This window comes from Neodiprion pinetum, chromosome 3, assembly GCF_021155775.2.
Source record: "Neodiprion pinetum isolate iyNeoPine1 chromosome 3, iyNeoPine1.2, whole genome shotgun sequence".
Lineage (NCBI taxonomy): Eukaryota > Metazoa > Arthropoda > Insecta > Hymenoptera > Diprionidae > Neodiprion > Neodiprion pinetum.
The window spans coordinates 21,708,736-21,731,236 of record NC_060234.1 but is presented as its reverse complement, the minus strand read 5'-3'; the positions used below and the strand labels follow the sequence as shown (position 1 = coordinate 21,731,236).

The 22,501-nt window shown below is 36.4% G+C and overlaps 3 protein-coding genes across 4 annotated transcripts in view; 1 reads left to right on the top strand and 2 right to left on the bottom strand.

Moving 5' to 3' along the window:
- The first annotated feature begins 6,572 nt into the window (after positions 1 to 6,572).
- LOC124215475 (sorting nexin-14) lies at positions 6,573 to 13,121 on the top strand. 2 transcript variants are annotated; one of them, XM_046618906.2, is made up of 9 exons: positions 6,573 to 6,864; positions 7,402 to 7,591; positions 7,973 to 8,356; positions 8,429 to 8,741; positions 8,822 to 8,977; positions 9,106 to 9,230; positions 9,962 to 10,026; positions 10,268 to 11,115; positions 11,382 to 13,121. In XM_046618906.2, the coding sequence occupies exons 1-9, from the start codon at positions 6,779 to 6,781 to the stop codon at positions 11,798 to 11,800; spliced, it is 2,586 nt and encodes an 861-aa protein (XP_046474862.1). In that variant the 5' UTR covers positions 6,573 to 6,778; the 3' UTR covers positions 11,801 to 13,121. The 2 variants fall into 2 exon arrangements, with proteins under 2 accessions (XP_046474862.1, XP_046474861.1); XM_046618905.2 differs by having other exon boundaries at positions 6,577 to 6,864; positions 7,402 to 7,636.
- The window catches only part of LOC124215477 (facilitated trehalose transporter Tret1-like), a 32,312-nt gene continuing 22,049 nt past the window's right edge, over positions 12,239 to 22,501 (bottom strand). Inside the window, exon 2 of the mRNA XM_046618908.2 lies at positions 12,239 to 14,965. Coding sequence (XP_046474864.1) covers positions 13,478 to 14,965 — 1,488 coding nt within the window. The 3' untranslated portion in view covers positions 12,239 to 13,477. The remainder of the gene's footprint in view (positions 14,966 to 22,501) is intronic.
- Positions 16,507 to 20,515, bottom strand: LOC124215476 (facilitated trehalose transporter Tret1-like). The gene is made up of 2 exons (XM_046618907.2): positions 20,050 to 20,515; positions 16,507 to 18,004 (listed from the first exon to the last, which is right to left on the bottom strand). Exons 1-2 carry the CDS (start codon positions 20,104 to 20,106, stop codon positions 16,514 to 16,516), a joined length of 1,548 nt encoding a protein of 515 aa, XP_046474863.1. The 5' UTR covers positions 20,107 to 20,515; the 3' UTR covers positions 16,507 to 16,513.

Below are 22,501 nucleotides of genomic sequence, written 5' to 3'. Positions count from 1 at the left end.
TATTATCCTCCGTCCTTTGGAGAACTGATTTTAGTATCTTCTCAGCGCCGTGCGGTGTCAGTCGTTTTCGAGTAATTCGAGCGAAATCACGTGTCCTCGGTACCAGTTCAACAATTAAACCGCGTTGTTCAGGTTGTGTTAGGTTGTTGATCAGTATATTTCCACCATAATGATCTGTGAATAATACACGAGGAGCCGCGTGTAATCTGAAGGAAAGCCGAGTTACTGAAATAAAAACATCCTGCGAACGTTGAAGGTGAATTTCGCGTCTCGAAGTTTCATTTCTTTGTGTAAGTTCAGATTTTAGTGATGCGTTTTTGGCTCTGTGCGTCGAGTGTCAATTTTATACTTTTTTTTGGCTGATTTTCGGCGAATGCGTAGTTGCGTTGTTAGCAAGTTTATTCAGTGGGTTCAAACAGATAGCTGCAGCACAAAAAGTGAGTGGTAGGATCGAGTGTTATTGCGGTGCGGATTTTTGTATTATAAAAGATTAGTGAAGATCTGAATTATGTGAAAAGTGCGTCGCTTCACCAACACATCTGAGATGCTACAAGACTATTACGTTAAAGTGTGGAGCAACCCAGATTCGAGGTAAATACTTGTTTTAATTATTGATTGATAATTCAAGGTGGTACATCTAGAGTTGAACTTTTGTTGCGTAACAGGCAATGCATAAATATGAAAATAGATAACAATAATAATTGATTTGAAAACTGAAAAGCCAATTTGCTAAATCAATTCAAGTGTTTCGTTTTGTTTTTCACAGACTTGAGCAGAGGCTTCCGAGTAACTTTTTCATTTCTCGGCAACGTTGGTGAGTTTGCATGTGTTAGGTTATGGGTATTTTCCTGGGATTCCTCTGTCACGTGGCGTGGCGGTAACAATTGTTACACAAATCTTCGATTTTTTAGCTGCATGGTTAGGCTCATTCACGATCGCAACGTGCTTGACTTTCAGTCGAATCATTATTTTTCGCAATGCAACTTAGCGTAGCTTACTTCAAGTTAGAAATTTTACACGTTGCTAAAAGTGGAATGAGCATCGCGACAGGTAACCATGGCTTACTCGGCACTCGCGAGATCGAATTGTGTTTCGTAACTGATGTAACAATCTACGATTGAATTTACTGATGATGCCGTTTGAGTGGTGGGTTCACCTGAGGTTTGAACATATTCAATTATTCACGTTATGGTTAAATTGATGAAATTCCAAAGTCTGGCATAACGTAACGTAATCAAATTACATTTTACATTATATATCGTTTTCAATCTTTTAACAGCCAACAAGTATTGATCAACTGCAGGCTTAGCTCGCTTAGAAAAATGCTAATTGGCATTCAGGATGTTTTTAATCACTTTTACAAAAGGTTAATGTACCGATAGTCTGCCAACATTTACTAAAATAATAAATGCAATATTAAAGTTGGCGGGATACAACCGCGATACTGTATTCCGAGTAAGCAGACTACGATACAAAAACATTTTGCTCCCAACAGGTAACCAACGAAAATGTAAGTCAGCGACCACGGCGCAAATGATGAAGAATGATGTGTGTCGGAAAAAATGGAGAATCGTTTAGGTCGAATATAGGTAACCGGGTAGGTAGGTGGACGTTTTGGGATTCGTCGCGGGGTTTATGCATGAGTGTATGAATCTCTCTTTTCCGTTGGGTGGCTTCGTTGAGAAACAGGCGAGGGTAGGAAGGTCGCGATGTACCGTGATGTTACCAACTTTTGTAATCCACAGCGTCAAACGATCGCAGACATTTTTTTCCCAACAGACTCCGTATTCGAGTCTCGCGACCATTTGTAAGCATTCGAGTATTAACGAGATTGAATTTTCCATTTTTTGTGACTGCAACAATTTTTCAATCGTTATGCAATTCAATTATTTAGTCATTACCGATCGTTCTTCCATTCAATTGATCTCTGTGACCGTCTGAATGGGCAAAACGCATCTTTGGACAATCTATCGCGTTCCGTGGTACGCTAGATGGGGAGAGATGCTGAGCTCGAAGACTTCGCGTCGAAGAGGACCGCCGACCGTCACGCCACACAATAATGCATGCCCTCCAACCTTCCTCCCGATTTCAATTTGATTTGTAATCTCAGAACAACAATCCGCATAGCAATGTATCTAATTCAGAAAGATGCAGATGTAGATTGGGGTACTGACGAATTTTCGGGACAAGTCCCAAAAAATAAAAGTTTTTGACAGTTTAATCTGTCGCGCCTTATTGTGCGTGGATCCATCAGGAGAATTGGACGCTGCTTTATGCGCGTAAATTAATAACTGACATCGGACACGTTGGTTTTCGCGTCGATTTTGCAAAGAGTATATAAAAGAGTTACGCACTCTTGATGTGCTGATTGTTCAGCTCTTCGGTCAATTTTTGACGAATAATAAAGTTTTCTAGTTTCACGGCGCCTTTTGCGCGTGAACTTGATACCTTTCAGTTATGAAGGCGCTCAACCCGCAGGAACAAAAATCTCGGTAGTGTAGAGTGATAGTGGAAAATCTTGGCGTAAGTACTTATCAAATATATCTGAAATGTACAGAATTAGTCGTTTAACTGATCGTTTTATTTTCTGTTTCAGGGCAACAAACCCGATTTCTTAACAATTGCACTGAGACGTATAGAATGTTTAGTCGAAAAATATAATCACTTCAATAACTCAAAGCAGAAAGAGATGTCGATACCAAAAATTTAGAATGTTTTTTATACATCAATACAATTAATAATTGAAGTAACGAAAGCGAATGTTATTGTGTTCTTGACCCATTTTTTGTCAGTGTATGAACTTATGTGATTGTGCTAACCATATCTTCGTCTGTTTCGGCTAATCATCCGTTTTATCTATTTCATCTAATCAAACCTTTTGTCCGTTTCAGCTAATCAAACCACCTTTTTGTTTGTTTCAGCCAATCAAACCTTTTGTTCTGTTTCAGCTGATAAAACTCTGTCTTTTCCAGCTAATCAAACTTTTTATCTATTTCAGCTAATCAAACCTTTTGTCTGTTTCAGCTAATCAAACCCTTTATCTATTTCAACCAATCACACCTTTTATCTGTTTCAGCTAATCAAACTTTCTGTCTCTTCCAGCCAATTAAACTATTTGTCTGTTTCAGCTAATCAAACTTTTTGTCCGTATCAGCTAATCAAACCTCTTGCCTGTTTCAGCTAATCAAATCTTTTGCCTGTTTCAGTTAATCAAATTTTCTGTCTGTTTCAACAAATCAATTTGTCTCTTCTTTCTTCCATTATATTTTTCACTTACCTAAGATAAGTATATTTTTGTATGTATGAACATATGTCACTAATTATATTTTCATCTTTTCCAGGTAACTGAGTTCTATTGATTATACTGAAAAATAAACGTTTTATCTTTCAGGTTTAAGTCTGGTTTAGGCCTGGTTGAGGATCAGTTATCTTGTTTTCACCGACACATAGATTTAGCGATGTAGTTCAGAATCACCATGATCACAAAGTATAGTAAAATTTATTCAGCTGTACTTTTTTTAAAATGGTTTTACAGTCTTTTATTGCGATCGTTTTAGCATCGGAGTTTTTTCTCGAGTCGCTTATAGGTCATATTCCGTTTGTATTTCACTGTAGTATTATACGGTTCTGTCGTATTTTGGTGGTTGTGCTTTGTCTACTCCGATTTGTTTCCATTTCCTCAAAGAATTCTGCATCGTCATCCGATAGGTAAATGCCAACGTCTTACAGTGATTCGTGTTTTCGATCTTGTTTTAGTTGTCGATTGTTTTGCGTATTCACCAGGTTCCATTTTAATGACTATCTCATACCTCATAAGAAAAAACATCGTGCGTGAACATCCAAAGTCAATAGCCGTTCGCATATAAGATAAAAACATTCACCCTTCATCGATAATTGAAATAGCCATCTTTCATTTATAATTAAAATAGTTATCTTTCATCGATAATAACTAGTCAGCGGTGTATATGAACTGAAAAATTTCGAACGAACTGCGAATATACGCGAGTACAAATTGATTGTGAAAAACAACGCACCATAATTAACATGTGAAAAAAGCCATCTGCAATTTTTGGAAGAACGTAAGATCGATCTTGCAACTATTCTCCGTGGAGTAGGCCTACTGGGGATACCACATGAAAAAAAAAACGCGCTGGGTGCTCTACCGCTTGTGGTGGTGTGGAAACGAGCATAAGTGAACTTATTTTTACCGGTCGAATACTAACATATTGCAGTTTTTCAAGTCACAATTTCAATCGGGCATCGTGCATACCCCGCAGAACTTGCCGAAGAAGGTGTGTGTTGCCGGACTTTCAGATAATACATTCATAAAACGCGAAAAAAATGATTCATCAATAACTAAACGTTTTACGCATAAGTTGGCTGCCTCGCCACCAATTCTAAAGACCGGTATAGGCATTGTTGGATGTTGAACTTCGTAGGAAGAGTATCGCTTGGAAATTAACGGACCTATATATGTATATTTCGGCAAAACGGACAATCAGCCCACCACTAGAACCCGATGCCGTTCCAATAATTTATTAACGATGCATATTTCTTGGAGGATTATTAAGCAATTACATGAATTTCTAACAAGCTCCTTGCAATTTTAACATGTGTAATGTGACTCATGAACGTTCTACCAATGATTCCTCTTCACTTTGTGAAATTCTTGTTCTACCTAACAAAATTAGTAAATTCTGTTTGCGGAAATCTATAGAAATGCTTCGATAGATAAGAATCTTGTCCTAGAAAAGACCAATGGATTGTTGGAAGCAGACTACTCTTGAAGCTTGCAGAAGGTCTTACCACCTTTCATGTGTATTTTTTTTTACAGAGATATCGTAGATAATTCATGAGAATTTGATTATAAAGAATTCGGAAAATCCATCTTTAGGTGATATCAGTCGTTAGTTTCTGATATCCTATGTATGTATAGTATCATTACACAATTGTATCTTCTGGATAATATTTTTATTACGAGTTACCGGAAAGTGATGAAATTCCGCATAAAATAGTATCGATTTTGTTGGGAATACATATTCTCAAACTCGAAATTCCGAACAATTAATAAGGGTACTGCCATAAACGTATAATAAACTGGATAGATATGAGTAATTATAATCTGGGCCACTTGATAACAAATATCTGAACAATCTTCTGTTTAGGGGTCAGCGGACAGAGTCGCAACCTAACCAGGTAATATGAGTCGAAGTTGAAAGAAGGAACCTTGATCATCTATAAATTATTTTTCTATTACTTTTGTGGTAATGATTGCCTGAGGTTCATCGGGTTTTGTTACAGCATGGACTAAAACATTAGTAACAATCGATTTTCACCAATTTCCAAAAAATATTTACGAGTCGTATTTTTGTGTAGAAAGTTCTGGGTTTTCCGCTGCAAATAAACTGCATTTCTAAAAATCCACGGAAGTCTAACGTCAGTTAAGAAATTATTGAAGTTATACTTCTTTAGGCGCGTTATGAAAAACTGATGAGAGTGAAATTTCAAGATGCGCGCGCATCACTGTAACACAAAATTAACAGGATGAAGTTGCCCACTCAACCGAATTCATTAAGTCTCGAAAAATTTGTGAATATTAGTGAAAAAACTGTGCTAAAATACTTTTTCAAGTGCTCCAATATAATTGAGGTTAGTTATCCGTATGTATTATTTATTGATATAAATTAAAATATCATTATTTAATATAATTAATACTAAATATTATTAAATTATCAATGTTGTTTTTATATATCAGCTGCATCTTCTTTTGGAATGAAGATATGACTGTTGACTGAAGATACATATTATTATTTTCAGTTAACGGTACGAGTTGAGTATTAAACATATGTAAAGAAACTACATAAGGTACATATAGGAACAACGATATATCGCCATCCTTTAATTAACTTCTTGGACTGTGTCTCCCATCCTTAGTATCAAGGAAAGGTTTCTAACTCTGTTGACAACAAACCAGGTGCGTGTTTATTGCGTAGATACTTAACATCATTTTTGTCGATCCGATGAAGTTAGTTAGAGATTGATATTGCTGAATTTGGCCCAAATGAATTTGCGTAGTTGAAAAATATACGGCATCTATACGGGGTTTTATGAAAATTTCAGCTGTTCCCGTTTGTCATTCCATAGGCATATGGCTGTATTCCGAAATATACTTCCAGTACCTGCCAGTACTGCCGACCGTGACGTCACGCAGTCAATTGCGAATTGCGTTCCGTTTTTACTTCGAGTTGCCAGTCGCAGTAAAATCGGAACACTACACCGAAGACGCGGCCATTTCTCAAGTACTGCAACTGCCTCACGTACCAGACCGCAGTAGTCACAGCCAATAACGTCACAAATTTCATGACGTCACTTACTGGCGGCAGTGAGCTGTCGCGCGATTTCGGAACGCGGTTGCCAGTACTTGCAGTACTGCGAGTATATTTCGGAATACACCCGACATACATAATAACATCCGACTCTGCATTATCTGCGCACACGCGGTGAGCGTTGGTAACAACAGTTTTTGTCATCTTTACGTACCACTTGCTGGATTGAGTTGCGCGTGCATTGTAGGACGCAGAGGGCGCCACTTCACGATGAATTTATCTTGTCCATTTCCGATTATGAAAAGTCCCATAAGGCTATCAGTCTTTATCATGTGCGAAGTGCTGTCAAAACCAAAACAACAACGTGTTTATTCCATAGTTTATTCACTCAGTTTTAAAAATCGATGTGTTCCACGCACGTATCTGATTAATTCGATAATTGCTTAAGAAAAATGATATTCTTGTCTGGAGATAAGATAGAATGCTCCCTTGCTTTGATTGCGCTAACGTTTGCGGTGTTTTTAGGTGTATTTGACAGGTAATGTTTCAGGTTCAGTAGTTACAAAACTAATGATTATTACGAAGCGTCTATTCGCACTACAGAGTGACCCTTCACGCGACGCTGGATAATTCATACATCAAATGATCATCTGTCCCGAATTTCACGGACAAAAGCGGAGCGTCAGAACAATTATTCTAGGCACGCTTGACTAGAATGACAAAGTTTAGATTAAGTTTACCTGCTGTTATACCTTCGCTAAAGTTTTAATAAATGATCGTATTCTATCACTTGCCAAAACCACAATACACACTAGCGGTACGAACTACACTGTTGCGGTCTGTCACCTTAAGAGATTGTGTTTCTGAAAAATTCTATTGACATAAAAATTGGTATGCGTTGGAAATTAGTTCGGATAGGCCAATTTCTTTCGATGCATAAATGTGTGGAATATTTAGAGTGTACAGTGTCAGTTCACTTTGTAATGCGAATAGACACAGTGTCACAATAATAATCAGTAATTATTTCATTATTTATGCAGTAAATTTCCAAATCGATTCAATCATATTATTTCAGCATAACATGGATTGCAGCTATCAGTGCTGTGTATTTCATTGGTGTTTTATGGGGCACAAGCTTCTTACAATATGTAGGCTTCAATTTAAAGAAACTCCACTATGTTTCTAACCTGAAAACAGGCAATGATGAGTCTTGTGGCGTCTGCGGGGGCGACGTCTGCAAACGTCATCGGCCGGCAAGAAATTTGGCACGTATCAATGTCCCCAAAGATTTTGACGATGCATTAGAAAATGTAACTATTCTATCATTTGTTAACTTACAAGTAGCGTATCAAACTTTCAGTTTGCAAGCTGACTAGTATCCAAATAAAAAATTTCATTTAGTACTTAATTAAGTAAGTAATTGAACCTCAATGATGTATTAATTAGTTTTTGGAGTTGAACACGTTTAAAAAGGAAACAATTTATTAGCACTTTCAATGTTCTGTAAGAAATCTATAATTATATTCTTTTGTTCATACAACATAATCTTGAGGAGTTGGAGTAATTGTACCACTTCTTAAAATATTCGAGTATTAAATAAGAAAAGAGAAAAATACTATATTCTCACGCATTTTTTTCGTTTTCAGCTCCTGGAGCAGCTACTACAGACATATATCTGTACATGGTATTTGGAATTCTCTTCCGACGAGGCATTTGTACAGCAGTTTCGAACCTGCATAGCAACTGCGGCTGGCAATATTGCTCAAAGACTTTTCCGTGTCGATACAGCAGCAGTAATTTTTGATCATTTGGTCCCTATAGCTCTGCAGCATGCTCAGGACTGGAAAGTTTTGGTCAATCGTGCCAAAGCTGAGGGTGGAAATCCTGCAGATTACGTGGCAGATTTTCTGGGGCCCAGAATACATCCTGCGGCATACTCACGTGAAGCAGAACTGAATTATCTCAGAGGCCTGGTCACTACGCTTATGCCGCTTTTGCTACCAACAACGCATCTTTCCATCAATAATAAAGTGATTTTTAATATATAAAAACCTCTCTAAACTAATCATTCGAACACCTACTCAGTTTCATTTATTCCTCAGATTATTTTGAGAGAAATTTTGGCCAACTGGGTTCTTTTGCCTGCAATGGATGCTCTTGCTGATCCGGATAACATTAATACTCTGGTCATTCTTTCCACTTATCATGAAGGCGAGTTCACCCAAACAGCAGACTCTGTTAATGTTCCGCTCCTACATTCTTGGGCTATGCCTCCTCTCCTTGTCGATAATGTTCCCAATACGCTAAAACCATCATTAGAAGAGATCCTGAACAATCCCCAACTTCTCTATTTATTCATGCAACACATCAAGGAAATCGGACATGTTCATCTCTTACAATTCTGTTTGGACATAGGTTTGTATAGGTCGAATTTTAATTTTCCTATGTAATGCATAATTTTTGCATAAGAAGAATTACAGCCATATTCATTCCAGATGATCTAAGCAAGAGACTATTGAATCCAGATATAACTGTAGAGACTGAGGGGAACTTGTATGCAGTTGCGCAGAATCTCTATTCGTCTTACCTGACACTAGATACTCCCAATTATCTTCACTTGCCTGTTCACATATCAAAAGGATTGCAGAAAAGTAACTATCATCAGCTTATTTCATAAGATTTGTTCTAAGCACTAAATTTATGTGATGCTGATAAGTATTCAAGATGGTAATATGTCATAATATTTTTTTTTCAACCACTTTTTATTACTGATATACAGTTCTGGAAGGAGGACCAAGCAAAATTCAAGAGTTAAGAACTTCGCGACCACTGTATCAGGCTCACCAAGAAGCCCATACGATCTTGGAAATAACGTGTCTGCCTTCTTTCCATCACAGTTATCAAGTAATATTGATTGAGATTACAATATTTAAAAAAAAAATCATTAAAAACCTACTCATGTTAGTCTTCTCTCACAAACAAAGCTTGTGCATTTCGTTTAATGACCCTTTATCAACTCTCAGTTAAATTCATTCGTTCCTGCGTTTCATAAATTACTAATTTTGATGTATGGCTGTTCGAATAATGTTTCAGTTCCAGTCATTGTACAAAAGTTTCCTAATTGAACGCTTTGGCTTGTTGACAGTGGGATTTCTTCAGGATTTTAAAAGGCATACCCTATGGTTTACGATTATAGCAATCTTAGTTCAAACTGAACAAATAATTATTCAAATCCAACGTCATTGTCACGAAAACAATCCAAATCTAGAGTATCGACGATATGTTATTGTGGAAGTTAGCAATCCACTTTTAAAGTAATACGATCGCACACAGACAACAATGGTATCGATGACACTACGAAAGAACATATCGAGGATGCAAACTAAGATTGCCAAAACCAAAAACCGTAGAGTATTCCTATCAAAATGCTAAAGATGGCCCACTGCCGACTGGCTGAAAGTTGAATAAAGAAAGTTTTATGTAATAACTGCAACCTAAGAGACAAGTATTTGTATTCCACATCACGCTCATGAAAACAACCTAAATCTATATGGTTTTTTGGCAGTTTCTTAGCCTGCAAACTTAATTTTAATCAGTGAACGATCATAAGGTAATGGAATTACTTCGAATTTCAGATTTACACCTTGTTATGCGGTCAACAGACACCCTCAACTCATCCAAAATCGATGAATCAACACAAGTGAGCAATTATAATTAAATTACATAATAGATAGAATACTTGACGAATGGCAAATTTTTACATATTGTTACTATGTCTAATATTTGTACACAAAAATTTATATTAATTTCCAGTCATTATTTTTATTTTTTTTTTGTTTTTTTTTTAATTACAGCAGTATGACAACTGTTTGTAAAATCATGTAGCTGTCCACTATGTGATTTATTCTTAAAGTAAACGTTTTTTCATTCCATTTTGTCAGTCAAGGGGGTCCGGTTGGTATGGGGAGTAGATTTAGCAACCAGATTGGTCGAATCCAACGGGTATTGCGGACCTCTGCAGTTGACGGAGCGCCATATCAACACGAGAACGTTTATCAAGCCGAAGAGGTTGATTGTACACCGAGACTTCATCCAATTTCAAATTCCTATGAAGATGGAGGAGATCGAGATCTAACTACCTGGCGTGTTACAGTTCCTCATGTCGATGGGGGTGGCGCACAGCCCCTTTATATGATTGCAGTGCATAGTGTAGCACAAGAAAAATCTTGGACTGTGTTAAGGAGGGACATAGATTTTTATTCTCTCAGGACGCGACTTGCTGAATTCCACGGAGATCGAGAATTAAATGATTCCCCTTTACCAGCTCGTAAAAATCAACACCCTTCACTGAACACAAACAGACAAAGATACCAGGATTTCTTACAAAAGCTGCTGGCCAAGCCAAAACTCCGAAGCAGCGAACTACTACATACTTTTCTCACAGCTCCTAATTTAGAGCCATACTATTCCAGCTATAGTACGCCAGATATTGGATTATTTTATCAAAACGTTGCTCACAAGTTACGGAAAGAGCGTGGGCAGCATTTGGATAAGTTCATGAAAACCTTTCTTTCTTCTATAAATATGAAAGATGAATACGCAGATGTCGGTATAGAACCGTCTAGTGAACACAGTCTCAGCATTTCACAAAGAAAAGGCCGGGACTTGGTGCATGTTGGACCGTTTGGCAACAACCTTGACCTTCCACCAAAGCTCCAGGATTTCCAATTCGTCTTTACCAATCAGCCACAACACGTAAAAGGGGCATGTTTTTGTATCGTTGAGGCAGGTAAGCGGAAATTTAATTACAGTTTAAGTGTTTTAACAGCACAATGATAATGGATATATGTGTATAAAATATCTTAATCCGACTTTTTTATCTGATTGAATTTCGTATCGTCATAGATATCATAAAGATCAAAAATGTAAGATATTCAACAGATTTATTTGTGTCTGATTACAGTATGTTCAATGTCCAATTGATATCGTATGTGTTCACAATGTCTTAAAAACACTACAGTTTTCTTTCGCAAATTCTTTTTCCTCTATTTTCAGTCAATAACTTGTTGGAAGTACCTCCGTCGTTGGCTCAAGCTTATTGGCTAGCTGCTTCACTATCTTACCAAAGCTTGGATCCATTAATAAATAAACTGATGAATAAAACGTTGGTGAAACTGTTAAGCAGTGGACGGGCAGCTGTTGTCGTTAAGTTATTGCACACTACAATATTGGGACCGAAATCAAATGATAAAGTATTGTCATCCTTGGGTGATTTCGAGACTAAAAAACTTGAGCAGGCTCAAGCAGGCTTGAGCTCGTTGATCCCTTGGTGGATCATCGGCCTCCATACAACGTGGCATAAATTAATGCGATCACTTTTGGAACCGCTTCAAAATCCGGCGTTCAACAAACACCTGGCATACTGTCTCCTAGACCAAATAATTGCTGATTTGTTTCCTGAAATATCTTCGTAAATGATGATTGCGAATGATATGTTTTTGATTTTGTTGTACTATTGTTCACAACACTTGTATACCTTTGCCATAAAAAGCCATTTTAAAGATGAAATTCCGGTCATAAGAATACAATATATGTATAAGCATATATATATATATATATATATATATATATGTTGTATTTTATGGATGCATATCATATATATCATGATATATACATCAGATATAATTGAATTTATTCATCTCATATCGATTCAATTTTGATCTTAGCTTTTAATGGCTTGTTCTTTGTTTTTTCAACGAGCTTTGATGAATGTCAACGTAAATAAGTTCAACCTTAGACAATCAGTCTGATAGAATTGTTTTCGGATTTATCTTGTCATCCCGAGTGAGAGTTTGAATTAATATGATAATATTGTTGCATTGCACACAATAATCATTGGGTAAACTATGATAAACTCTGTAGGAATGTAGTCATTTTATTCTATGTATACATTTATCATAATCATACTGTTATCATACTTGTCCATTTTATATTATACAGATCATTTAGTTTCGGGTAACATAAATGGTTCATTATAGTGATTTCTCAAATCTCATAATTTATAATTTGTATATATACTTATCTAATATGTTCATATCGTGCCATAAAGCAAGAGAGTTCTAATATTTCAATATACATATGTATAGTTTAAATAAGATTATAAAACAGAGAATCAGTTTTTACCTAATAACACCTGGTATACTGCCATAGCCCTCAATTTATTTTAAACCTTAGTAAGCACTTGAATCGAGGTGTTTCTCGGATTATTGCTACAATTTTTAGAGTTATTCTAATAAAATATTTTACATCTGTAGAAATAAAACTGCATTGATATGTACAAACTAGAAGCATTTCGTATGCAAAATTAAGGAAATAGTTTATGCGCAGTGTAAAAGTTGTTGCAAAAACCAGTCGAAATATTGACTATATATAACAAACTCTGTAGTTGAGTCCAAGAAATGGCTATTTATGTTGATTTTTGTTTTTCTATAAACGTTATATTCACAATTATAATATTCGAGTAGATTGAGACGTAATGTGCATCGGAGTACATATAAAAAATCCTATTCTAAAGGTTCTGTACAAAATTTTATTCCATTTACTAAATTATCTATCTGTTTAGTATTTGTTTGACACTGTGCAACGTTTTTTTCAGAGATATCACAAAGGACAGCGAAGTACTGAGTGTTAAATTGAGTAGGTCTAATAATACAATACAAATCATGATTATCACACGTGCCCGCTTGGACCACGCTTGGCACGTTCAAGTAAATAGAAGATTAAATTTGCCTAGTCTGGTGATAATAAAAATGAATCACTGTTTCCAGCTGAATATAAGTTGAACTTTGTTAGTTTGATTCTGAGTTTGAAATAGACAGAACTTATTTCACCGAACGAAATTATGTTGCAGAAGTCAACAACTGGTATGCAATGTGACCTATGTTTGCTACTAGTGTTTAGTGCATACTTAACCACTCTGAGCTTAAAATTTGCACGATAATTCTTTTGACCATCGTTAATATTACAAATTAGTTATTGATGTCCTGATATTTACATTAACAGCTCTTTGCACAACCAACTTTATTATTTTGTTTCACACGACACGTTTGAGTCGTCATTATTTTGAATATATCATTGAATGACAAAATTTTCTAAGCTTTTACAGGATCAGGAACAGGGACAGACTTTGCTCCTAATTCACGTTGAATCTGTTCCAAAGGCTTCCCTTTTGTTTCGGGCACAATGAAAACAACGAACACTGTACCTATGGCACAAATTACACTGTACATCCAGAATGTAGTGTACGTACCGAATGCCAGTACAAGGTCACTATAAGTTCTTGTCACTATAAATGCCATCATCCAGTTAAAAAAGCAAGCACTACTACCAGCTACACCTTTTATTTGTGGTGAGAATAGCTCTCCAACCATCATAAATGGAAGTGGTCCAAAACCAAGACTACACATGAGGACAAAGAAGCAAACCGATACAAGTGGAAGCCAGTTAATTGATGAAACATCCGCTTCTATGTGCTCCAAGTAATAATACGTACCGAGAGAAAACATACCTATTGTCATTGCTACTATCGAAACAAGAAGCAAAACTCGACGTCCAAGCTTGTCAACAGTTAATAGACTGATGGAAGTCGACAGTACCTGAAGAGCTCCAACAATAATTGTTGACGTGTCTGTGGAAATGCTACCGTTCTTGCCAAAGATACTTCCTGTGTAAAATACAATTGCATTAACACCGCTCAGTTGCTGGAAGAACATCAGGCCATAGGAAATTATCAACCCATTTCTGGCTACTCTCGACTTTATTGCTTGAATAAAAGAGCCTCTATTTCTCAACTCTTCTGCTAAGACATGTTTTCGTACTTGCAGCTCATGGTCAAGGTCATATTTAGGACCGCGCAGTCTCAGCAAGCTATTTCTGGCATCTTCCTCTCTATTCTTCATTAGAAAGTAAGTCGGACTTTCTGGCATGAATGAAAATATGGTGAAGAATAGCAACGGTACAATTGCAAATGTTATGGAGAGATAGTATATCGGTATGAGGGTACCGAGAGAATATGTTATCAGAACTCCAGAGGTCAACATCAGCTCATAGAATGCTCCCAGAGTACCGCGTATGGAAGGTTCTCCGATTTCTGCTGTGTAAACTGGTACTGCAACGCCAAATCCTCCACCACTCAAACCGAGCAAGAATCTGCCAATACAAAACATCACCACTGATTGAGCCCAGATCACAAGTGCCCAGCCAATGGTATAAGGAACTACTAGAAGCAGCATGCTTCGTTTTCTACCAAATATGTCCATCATTAGACCCATTGGAATGCAAATTGCTGCTGATCCCAAATTTGATATTGAACCGATCCAAGAAAACTCTGAGCTGCTTATCGTAATGTTGTACTGTTCTGCCAATTTCTCCCCTGAGTCACCACCTGATGTCGACCATCCCAAAACTCCACCAAAAGCAAGAGCTCCGATGGTAGCAGAGAGTGCAGCGGCGTATTGAGGAAGCTGTTTTCCTCGGACAGCCGAAGCATCGTTTGACACAAGTGTCAGCTGTGAAACACCTATATTCTTTTCCCCCATCGTGTCCTGGCCCGACTGCAGCAGCGGCGTCCACTCTGTCACCTGCAAGGTAAGGAATACAGTTATTCATTGTTTCTAAATATATTTATGTTTGGATTATGTATTTCCAATTTCCTGCAATTCAGTTACAGGGTGGGAAATATTGTGTTAAATACCTGGAATTTTAAATTCAATGTTCAACACATCTATTTAATTCGTATATTACGTATATTTCCACTTTTATTATGCTATATTCAATATTTTACATTTTTAATTTTTGCAGTTCGATCAGTCTGAATTGGCACTTCGAGTATGACTGAACATAGAATTTAAATTTTCTCTAACATCGTTGGTATGTACTCTCACGTGACTGGTTGCATCACGCTTGTGCTTAAATTGTTCGCTTTCAATACATTTTTTAACGAACATTTGGTGTATTCAAGTGTACGTCACACCATTAAGCTTTGAAAACATCTCTTATGCTTCAGCATACATTATACATGTGAAAAATAGATTATTTGACTGTTTTATTGTAACAAAGAAATGGCGAGGATAATACAATCTTGAATTATTAATTTTTTACGCGATACAACAATGTTTTCAGCTGCACCTCATTAGCATTAACAAGTAACTGTTGTTATTCTTGTTTATTGAAAAGCCGTAGCGAAATGTCATAGAACATGTACCTTCAAAACAGATGTGAAATAAAATGTCTTGCGTTCTAAAGGACAAAGAAAACAAGGTTGCTTCAGTTTATCAACTACACTGTTCACAGAGAACGAATTAATACTGAGACGCAGAATTTGTAATGCCATGAATTTATATTGGTTGACAAGATTTTCAGAATTTTATTTGTGCTAATCTTATCTCATGGATTTGAAGTTTAATTGGTAGTTCTTAGATAGAAAGATGGTTTAGCAAGATACTGTACAAATATATAACGAGAAGATGGTTAGAGAACAAATTTACCAAGAATAATTTATTCAAAATATTAGATCAATGAATACATAATATTACAGACATCTTCACACTTTTTATCATACATTTATACTTTGCTATGAGCATAGATATTCGGTTAAATTTTAATAGTACATCCTTGTCTATACTCCAACGGATTAAATATATTTACAAAAGAATCAGTCTTACAAGAGAATCTATGTTGATTGTACATCGGTATTATACAGTGTATTACTGTAAATCAGAGTAACTTGATTCAATAATTCTCATTTATACTAACATATTTAATTTAAAGAAATTATTTTTGTTCTGCTTGAAAATTGGATACTGTGTGAGCTAAGTTGTTGCTCATTTTGTACCTATCAATGATCTCTAAGAGAACACACATTTCGAGTTCTTTTTCTTGGCTCTTTTCCATTTAATTTACTGACTGTGAGACAATCCTTTCGCTTTATTATATATCACTTATAGGTGTCTGACTTTATTAGTATGTTTTTTTGGGTACTAATTCACAAATAACTTGGGTCACCAGCAGAGAAAAGTAACAAACACCTGTTGGATATTGGCACGAATGCTTTTTTCTGACCAGAAATTATACTCTGTGATCGAGTTAAATATTGTTTTATTAATTCCATGAACCGAGATCCTTGTTTTCTAAACTTTTATTGTATTTGAAGTGGGTGGAGGTGCAGGTACCGCACCCATTTCTTGCTGAATCTGTTCAAGAGTTTTTCCTTTTGTCTCAGGGACGACGAATACAAAGAATACGATACTCAGGGCACAAACTACACTGAATATCCAGAATGTAGTGTAATTTCCAAATGCTGTCACCAGATCGCTGTAAAACTTTGTTACTAAAAAGGCCATTATCCAGTTGAATAAACAAGCGCTGCTACCTGCAATGCCCTTTATTTGCGGAGCAAACAGCTCTCCTACCATCATCCATGGAATTGGCCCAAGACCCAGATTGAACATGAATATAAAAAGGCAAACTGCGATCAATGGAATCCAATTATATGCAGACACGTCTACTCCTGTGTGCGATAAATAAAAGTATATCCCAACAGTAAAAGCACCAATAGTCATTACAGTGCTGGATGATATCAGAAGAATTTTTCGCCCAAGTTTGTCTACTACCAGTGTACTCGCAAATACTGCGACGACTTGAATTACTCCAACAATAATCGTTGATGTTTCAGAAGACATGCTTCCTCCTTCGCCGAAGATGCTGCCGGTGTAAAATATGATAGCGTTGACTCCGCTCAATTGCTGGAACATCATCAGTCCAAAGGCAACGATCAATCCTTTTCTGGCAACCTGTGTCTTTATTGCTTCTAGGAACGAGGCTTTATTTTTTACCTCTTCTGCAATGGTATCTTTTTTAGCCTGTAACTCTTGTTCAATGTCGTAAGCAGGACCACGCAGCCTCAGGAGACTTGACCTGGCCAGATCATCTTTGTTTTTCATCAAATAATAGGCCGGGGATTCAGGCATGAAGAAAAACACAGCAAAGAATATTAGTGGGATAATTGCTGATACTATTGAAAGCGTTTTGATTGGTGCAAATGCGCCCAGAGTGTATGAAAACAGGATACCAATGGTCAACATCAGCTGAAAGTACGATCCCAGGGTACCACGGACCGAGGGCTCTGATATTTCGCCGGTATACACAGGAGCTGCAACGCAAAATGCTCCGCCACTCACTCCTAGTATGAATCTTCCCACGTAAAACATTACCACTGAGTTTGCCCAAATAATTAATCCCCAGCCAACCAAGAAAGGTGCAACTAGTAAAAGCATGCTTGGTTTTCTCCCTATCAGGTCCATTAGAACTCCGAAGGGAACACAAACGGCTGCCGCTCCCAAATTTGTTATTGATCCAATCCAAGAGAACTCTGACGATGATATCGTTATGTTGTATTCTGCAGCCAAATCTATACCTCCGTCACCTCCTGAAGTCGACCAACCTAAAACCGCGCCAAAAGCCAGACTTCCAAGGGTTGCAGCTATTGCTGCAATATATTGTGGCAGCTTTTTTCCATTGGAGCTGAACTCTGCGTTAGAGACGAGCGTTTGCTGGGAAATACCGATTTTGTCTCCCATTGTGCTGCAGTGTCCTTGCAGTAACGGTGTTCTGTCTGATACCTGAAAAGTGACAAAGTTGATTAGCTAATTTCCAAGTTCTAGCTCTCAAAAATATAAAAAATAAAGATGGCAAACAAATGTTAATAAAGTAAAAAGTAATATATATTCATTTTGATTTTTTAATATGTATGAATTTGACCATCTGGATTCGTTAGGTATCATGTTTTGATGGAGTTAGATAAAGTGAGCGTGCATCAATGTATGGACTCATGCGTGTTCGTCCAGACATTTGGGTTACAAAGTACATGTATCACCTTGAAAAGCAGTATTGTCAGAAAACCAGTGTATCACTAGTAAGCTTTTATAATGCCTGTTGTATAGTAAAATGCTTGTTACACTTTATTAACATGCAATCTTTTCGTTTGAGATTACTGTCAATCTAGCCGAAAATTCACACAAAAGGTGCTGCCTTCTCACAAATAGCTCTAACAACTATGTTTTAATAATTCTGTTCCTTCTTCTACCGTATGGCTAGCTCCATGTAGGAATGTGCCAAAACGAGTTTTGGTAACTAGTAAAGTGAGAATTCGTAGACTTTACCCAAGATCGTAAATTGACAAGTCAAATAAACGACATTGCAAATAGGAAGATTATTTATGTCAGATAAAAATTGAGTAATAATAATTCCGAATTCATCACATTCTTATATTTTTTTTCTGAAATAGAGATACTAGAGAGTTTTCCATGCATGCAAGGATATTATGGCAGCTTTATCTTACCACTACTACTAAAAAGAAGTTGTTGTAGGTCCCAGGTGATCGTCAGGTGCTTTATCATTCTCGTAGTTGAAAAGCAACAGTGGTCAAACATTAACTGTATGTTAATATTTTTCTTACTGAAGTTTAGCATCTATATGATGCTTGTTGTAATATTTCCATAAATTGAAATGCACACTTTAATACCAAGTTCAAGAATTGTGCCACAAATAGTGAGAAGCTTTAATATTCAGAAATAATTTGATACAATTATAACTCTAAATTTTTTAGAATATAATTAATGTCACTTGGAAAAATTGAAAAAGGTATGTATGCCTGTGACTGTAATTGAAGAGATAAACTAATGAATCATAAGAGCATAACATGTGAGTTCCAGTTTCAATTGAATTGCGATAAAAATTGGAGGGGAAGATTCCTGTGTCACTGAACAATTACATACTTGAGTTGTTTTCGTTATTATTGAATATTATAATCGCTTTACAAGCGTATCTAAATTCAATGCCTTTGAAACACCAACAATAATGCCGATATGCATATAGTATTGCATGTGAAAAAATGCTATCTTGAACGAGGTTGAAACAGTAACATTATTGTAACGAAACATTGGGTAAAAAAATGACTATTTTCTTATTTTTACAATAACTTGGGAGAAACAAAGATTTCAAAATATGAGTATATTTTGTTTTATTATGGTTTTCTGGACTTCAAACGATTATAAAATCACGAAATAACGGCTTTCCTTCAGCATGACTCGTTAAGATAACATTGCTAACTTCAACATGATTATCTTGATTCAAATTTTATAAAACGTTCAAAATTATAGTCTTCTACATTTTTATTGGATATAAATGTAGGAAAAATATGCTCCATTTCCGTTATTGCTCTGTGAAAAATAATTTCATTTGTAATCATCCAGTAGAATTCGATACACCGAGGAAGTATAGAAGTATATAAATAATTATTAGTCATTGATCCGTGCACTTATATCATGCATGTTGCGTTGATTATATGAGTATTCGTTGATAATTAAGTGTAATTCTTTGTTATGTAGCTTTTCTATATACGTGAAGTTATTCGGATTAGTAAAAAGTGTGGGTACAACTTTCCAAGTGGTATATTGGTTAATTCGCATTGAGTAAAACTTGCATCGGCCACTGTTATAGATGGGCTATCTGCGCTGCATGCTGATGTAACGGTGTGTAAGGTTCCAATGTTTGATAGTGTTTATAAGTACCAAGATCCAAAGCTATCGTATAAGTTAGTCGTTGAAGTGTGTCAATATTTTTTGTAAACAATAATCAAATTTATTGTTTTTTGTTTTGTACATACCGCCCATACGTCTGCCTGGTTTGGTCCTGCCAAATCTTCCTGATCGTAACGATGCATATTTGCAATGTTTGTACGTACAACGATGAAAATTAAAACAATCTCTAATTACGTTGTCCGTTATACAAATGTCATATTATTATCAGCAACGCGCGAGTTTGCTTCTATCGGTAAGATTTAATTCTGTATTCCCGTTTTGCACTTTGTGTAGTAGACTATCGTGAAAGAACAGCTCTTTTCGCAAACACAGCTGGCTTGATTCTCTCCCTGCTCTGTCTCTCTAGGTTCGTCCCTCCCTCGGTCCGTCTGATCGTAATACTTCACGACATTCAAATTTCAAATATATTCCCGCAAATTTCCCAGACCCCATTGATCTTCTCTACCACTTTATAATCTCCAGAAATTTGACACGGCCCCTAATGCACAATCCCAATAGTTTGGTGTGTCGAAGCACAACGATCGCCGAGTCACGTGTCAACGGCCATTGACCATGGTCAACTATTTGCAGCCTGCATACTGACGACAACGTTGCCGCGAATGCATCGTAGCCAGATTACGGACGGAGGATCTGTGGTGTCAACTGTCGAGACCGTACTTACATTCACGTGTGAAAAGCTGCATACTTTCAGGCGCTGACATAGCGGTTGATGTTTTACGCCTACCAAATGGTCTTATTTGACTATCTAGCCCAGAACGTGTGCGTTTCACGGTAATTTTTCGAATATGCAGTAGTATTAAATAAATTGCAAAACCTGATTGACAAATTCCTTTCCCATGCAGCGGATTATTCGTTATTAACGAAACAATCAATTTTGAAAATTCACAATATCGGTTGACTTTTGTATGGAACCTTTACACGGTCGAAAGATTGCAGGATTTATGAAGTTGCGATATCATCATCTCGGTCTCTTATTTGATTAAATCATAAAGTGATATCAGTTGAAAATCCAACCTTCTGCAATTTCGAAAGCAGCCCAGTTGATAAGGTGAGCCATTCGTCAGGAGCTGTCTGTAGAACTTGTCTAATTTCCAATCGTATTTCATCGTTATATAACAGCAGTATCGTAATGTCATATTCCTGCATAAAAATACGATACTTATCGTTAGGAAACGTTTTCCGTCCTGTGTGTAAAATTACATTACACTTTAATTTCGCTTTTTGTAGTGATGATAGTTTATTGAAATTTACCCATACACACCGTAAGAACATATTGAAAAAAGAAACAACGTGAAAATATTAATACTTTGCAATATATCTGTATACGGTACTGTCATTGTCAATCCCCTACACAATATTATAGTCAATAATGATCATTGACGCTACTGTCCACGGGTGTGCATAAAATCTGGTAATGCTCCAAAATACTTCGATCAAAGATCAGTCTGTACGTATGAGACCAACATGAAGCTCCCCTTACTATTCTCAGTGCCGCAAAATAATTGATAATAATAAAGTATCCGAGTCACAGTGGATAATCCAATTTGCTGAAATATCGATTCACCAGTATTGATTAAGTAGAACGTGCTATGACCGAGGACTGTATATTATTGATGACAAATATTTATGTTCAGTTACAACGCCAGTATTTTATTGGAAATAATTGAATGCGATGAGGTATTTCGCAAATAAATTTCATATGTATCAATATGAGCCGGGAATATTGTATAAACATACTATTGCAATCTGCGGAAAATATTCTGCAAACTAATTATATCACATTATTGTTGAAATGTTTTGTGTTGCAGCGTGGAAAAATAATTTTTCATTACAGAGAGTATTTTCGGCGAGTAAATTTAGACCGTACGAAGATCTTACAGTTTTAAGAATACAATTTTAGCAATCCGCACCCGTTCTTCTCGAATTCGATTGTTTTATTTCACCAATTTTTTTTTCCTATTTTTCGGAAGTAAAATTATTATAGTTATATATACATTTATGTATATTTAATTTTTTTTATCACGTTCACTCCTTTAATTTATGCCAGGTCAGTGCAGAGGTTGCTTTTTCTACGAAGGGAGAAGTGGGTAATTGAGGTCATTCGACGAGAATAGATTCAATTCGTGGTTGAAGACATGATTGTCCTTCGTGGTTCAGTAGTTTATGCCATATCACTATTGACGGAAGTCGTAATATATAGGTACATAAGTGTATACATAACGTCGATAAATTTGCTCATTGCAGTCTGATATCAGTATTATCACACTTGATATAATGTCGCGGGTACCCTATATCTCAGTGGATATTGATTTGCTACTCTGTTCAAAAGTAAAAAAAAAAGTAGGACAAAAATGTATTCGTATGCATTGTGTGAGATAATTTGATGCTATACATACAATAAGCATCTACACACATGCGGATAGAAGTAAGTACACGTGTAGGTATATACAGCGAGGGATAAAAGTATTCGTATTTATAGTGTACAAATACCTTTGTTCTTGTCATAACGGCGGCTTG

Coding starts and splice junctions, on each gene's coding strand:
- LOC124215476 (XM_046618907.2), bottom strand. CDS start 20,106: ATGCATCGTTACGATCAGGAAGATTTGGCAGGACCAAACCAGGCAGAC. Junction 18,005..20,049: donor ACCAGGCAGACGTATGGGCG/GTATGTACAAAA, acceptor GTCACTTTTCAG/GTATCAGACAGAACACCGTT.
- LOC124215475 (XM_046618905.2), top strand. CDS start 6,779: ATGATATTCTTGTCTGGAGATAAGATAGAATGCTCCCTTGCTTTGATT. Junction 6,865..7,401: donor TTTTTAGGTGTATTTGACAG/GTAATGTTTCAG, acceptor ATATTATTTCAG/CATAACATGGATTGCAGCTA. Junction 8,357..8,428: donor ATCTTTCCATCAATAATAAA/GTGATTTTTAAT, acceptor TTTATTCCTCAG/ATTATTTTGAGAGAAATTTT.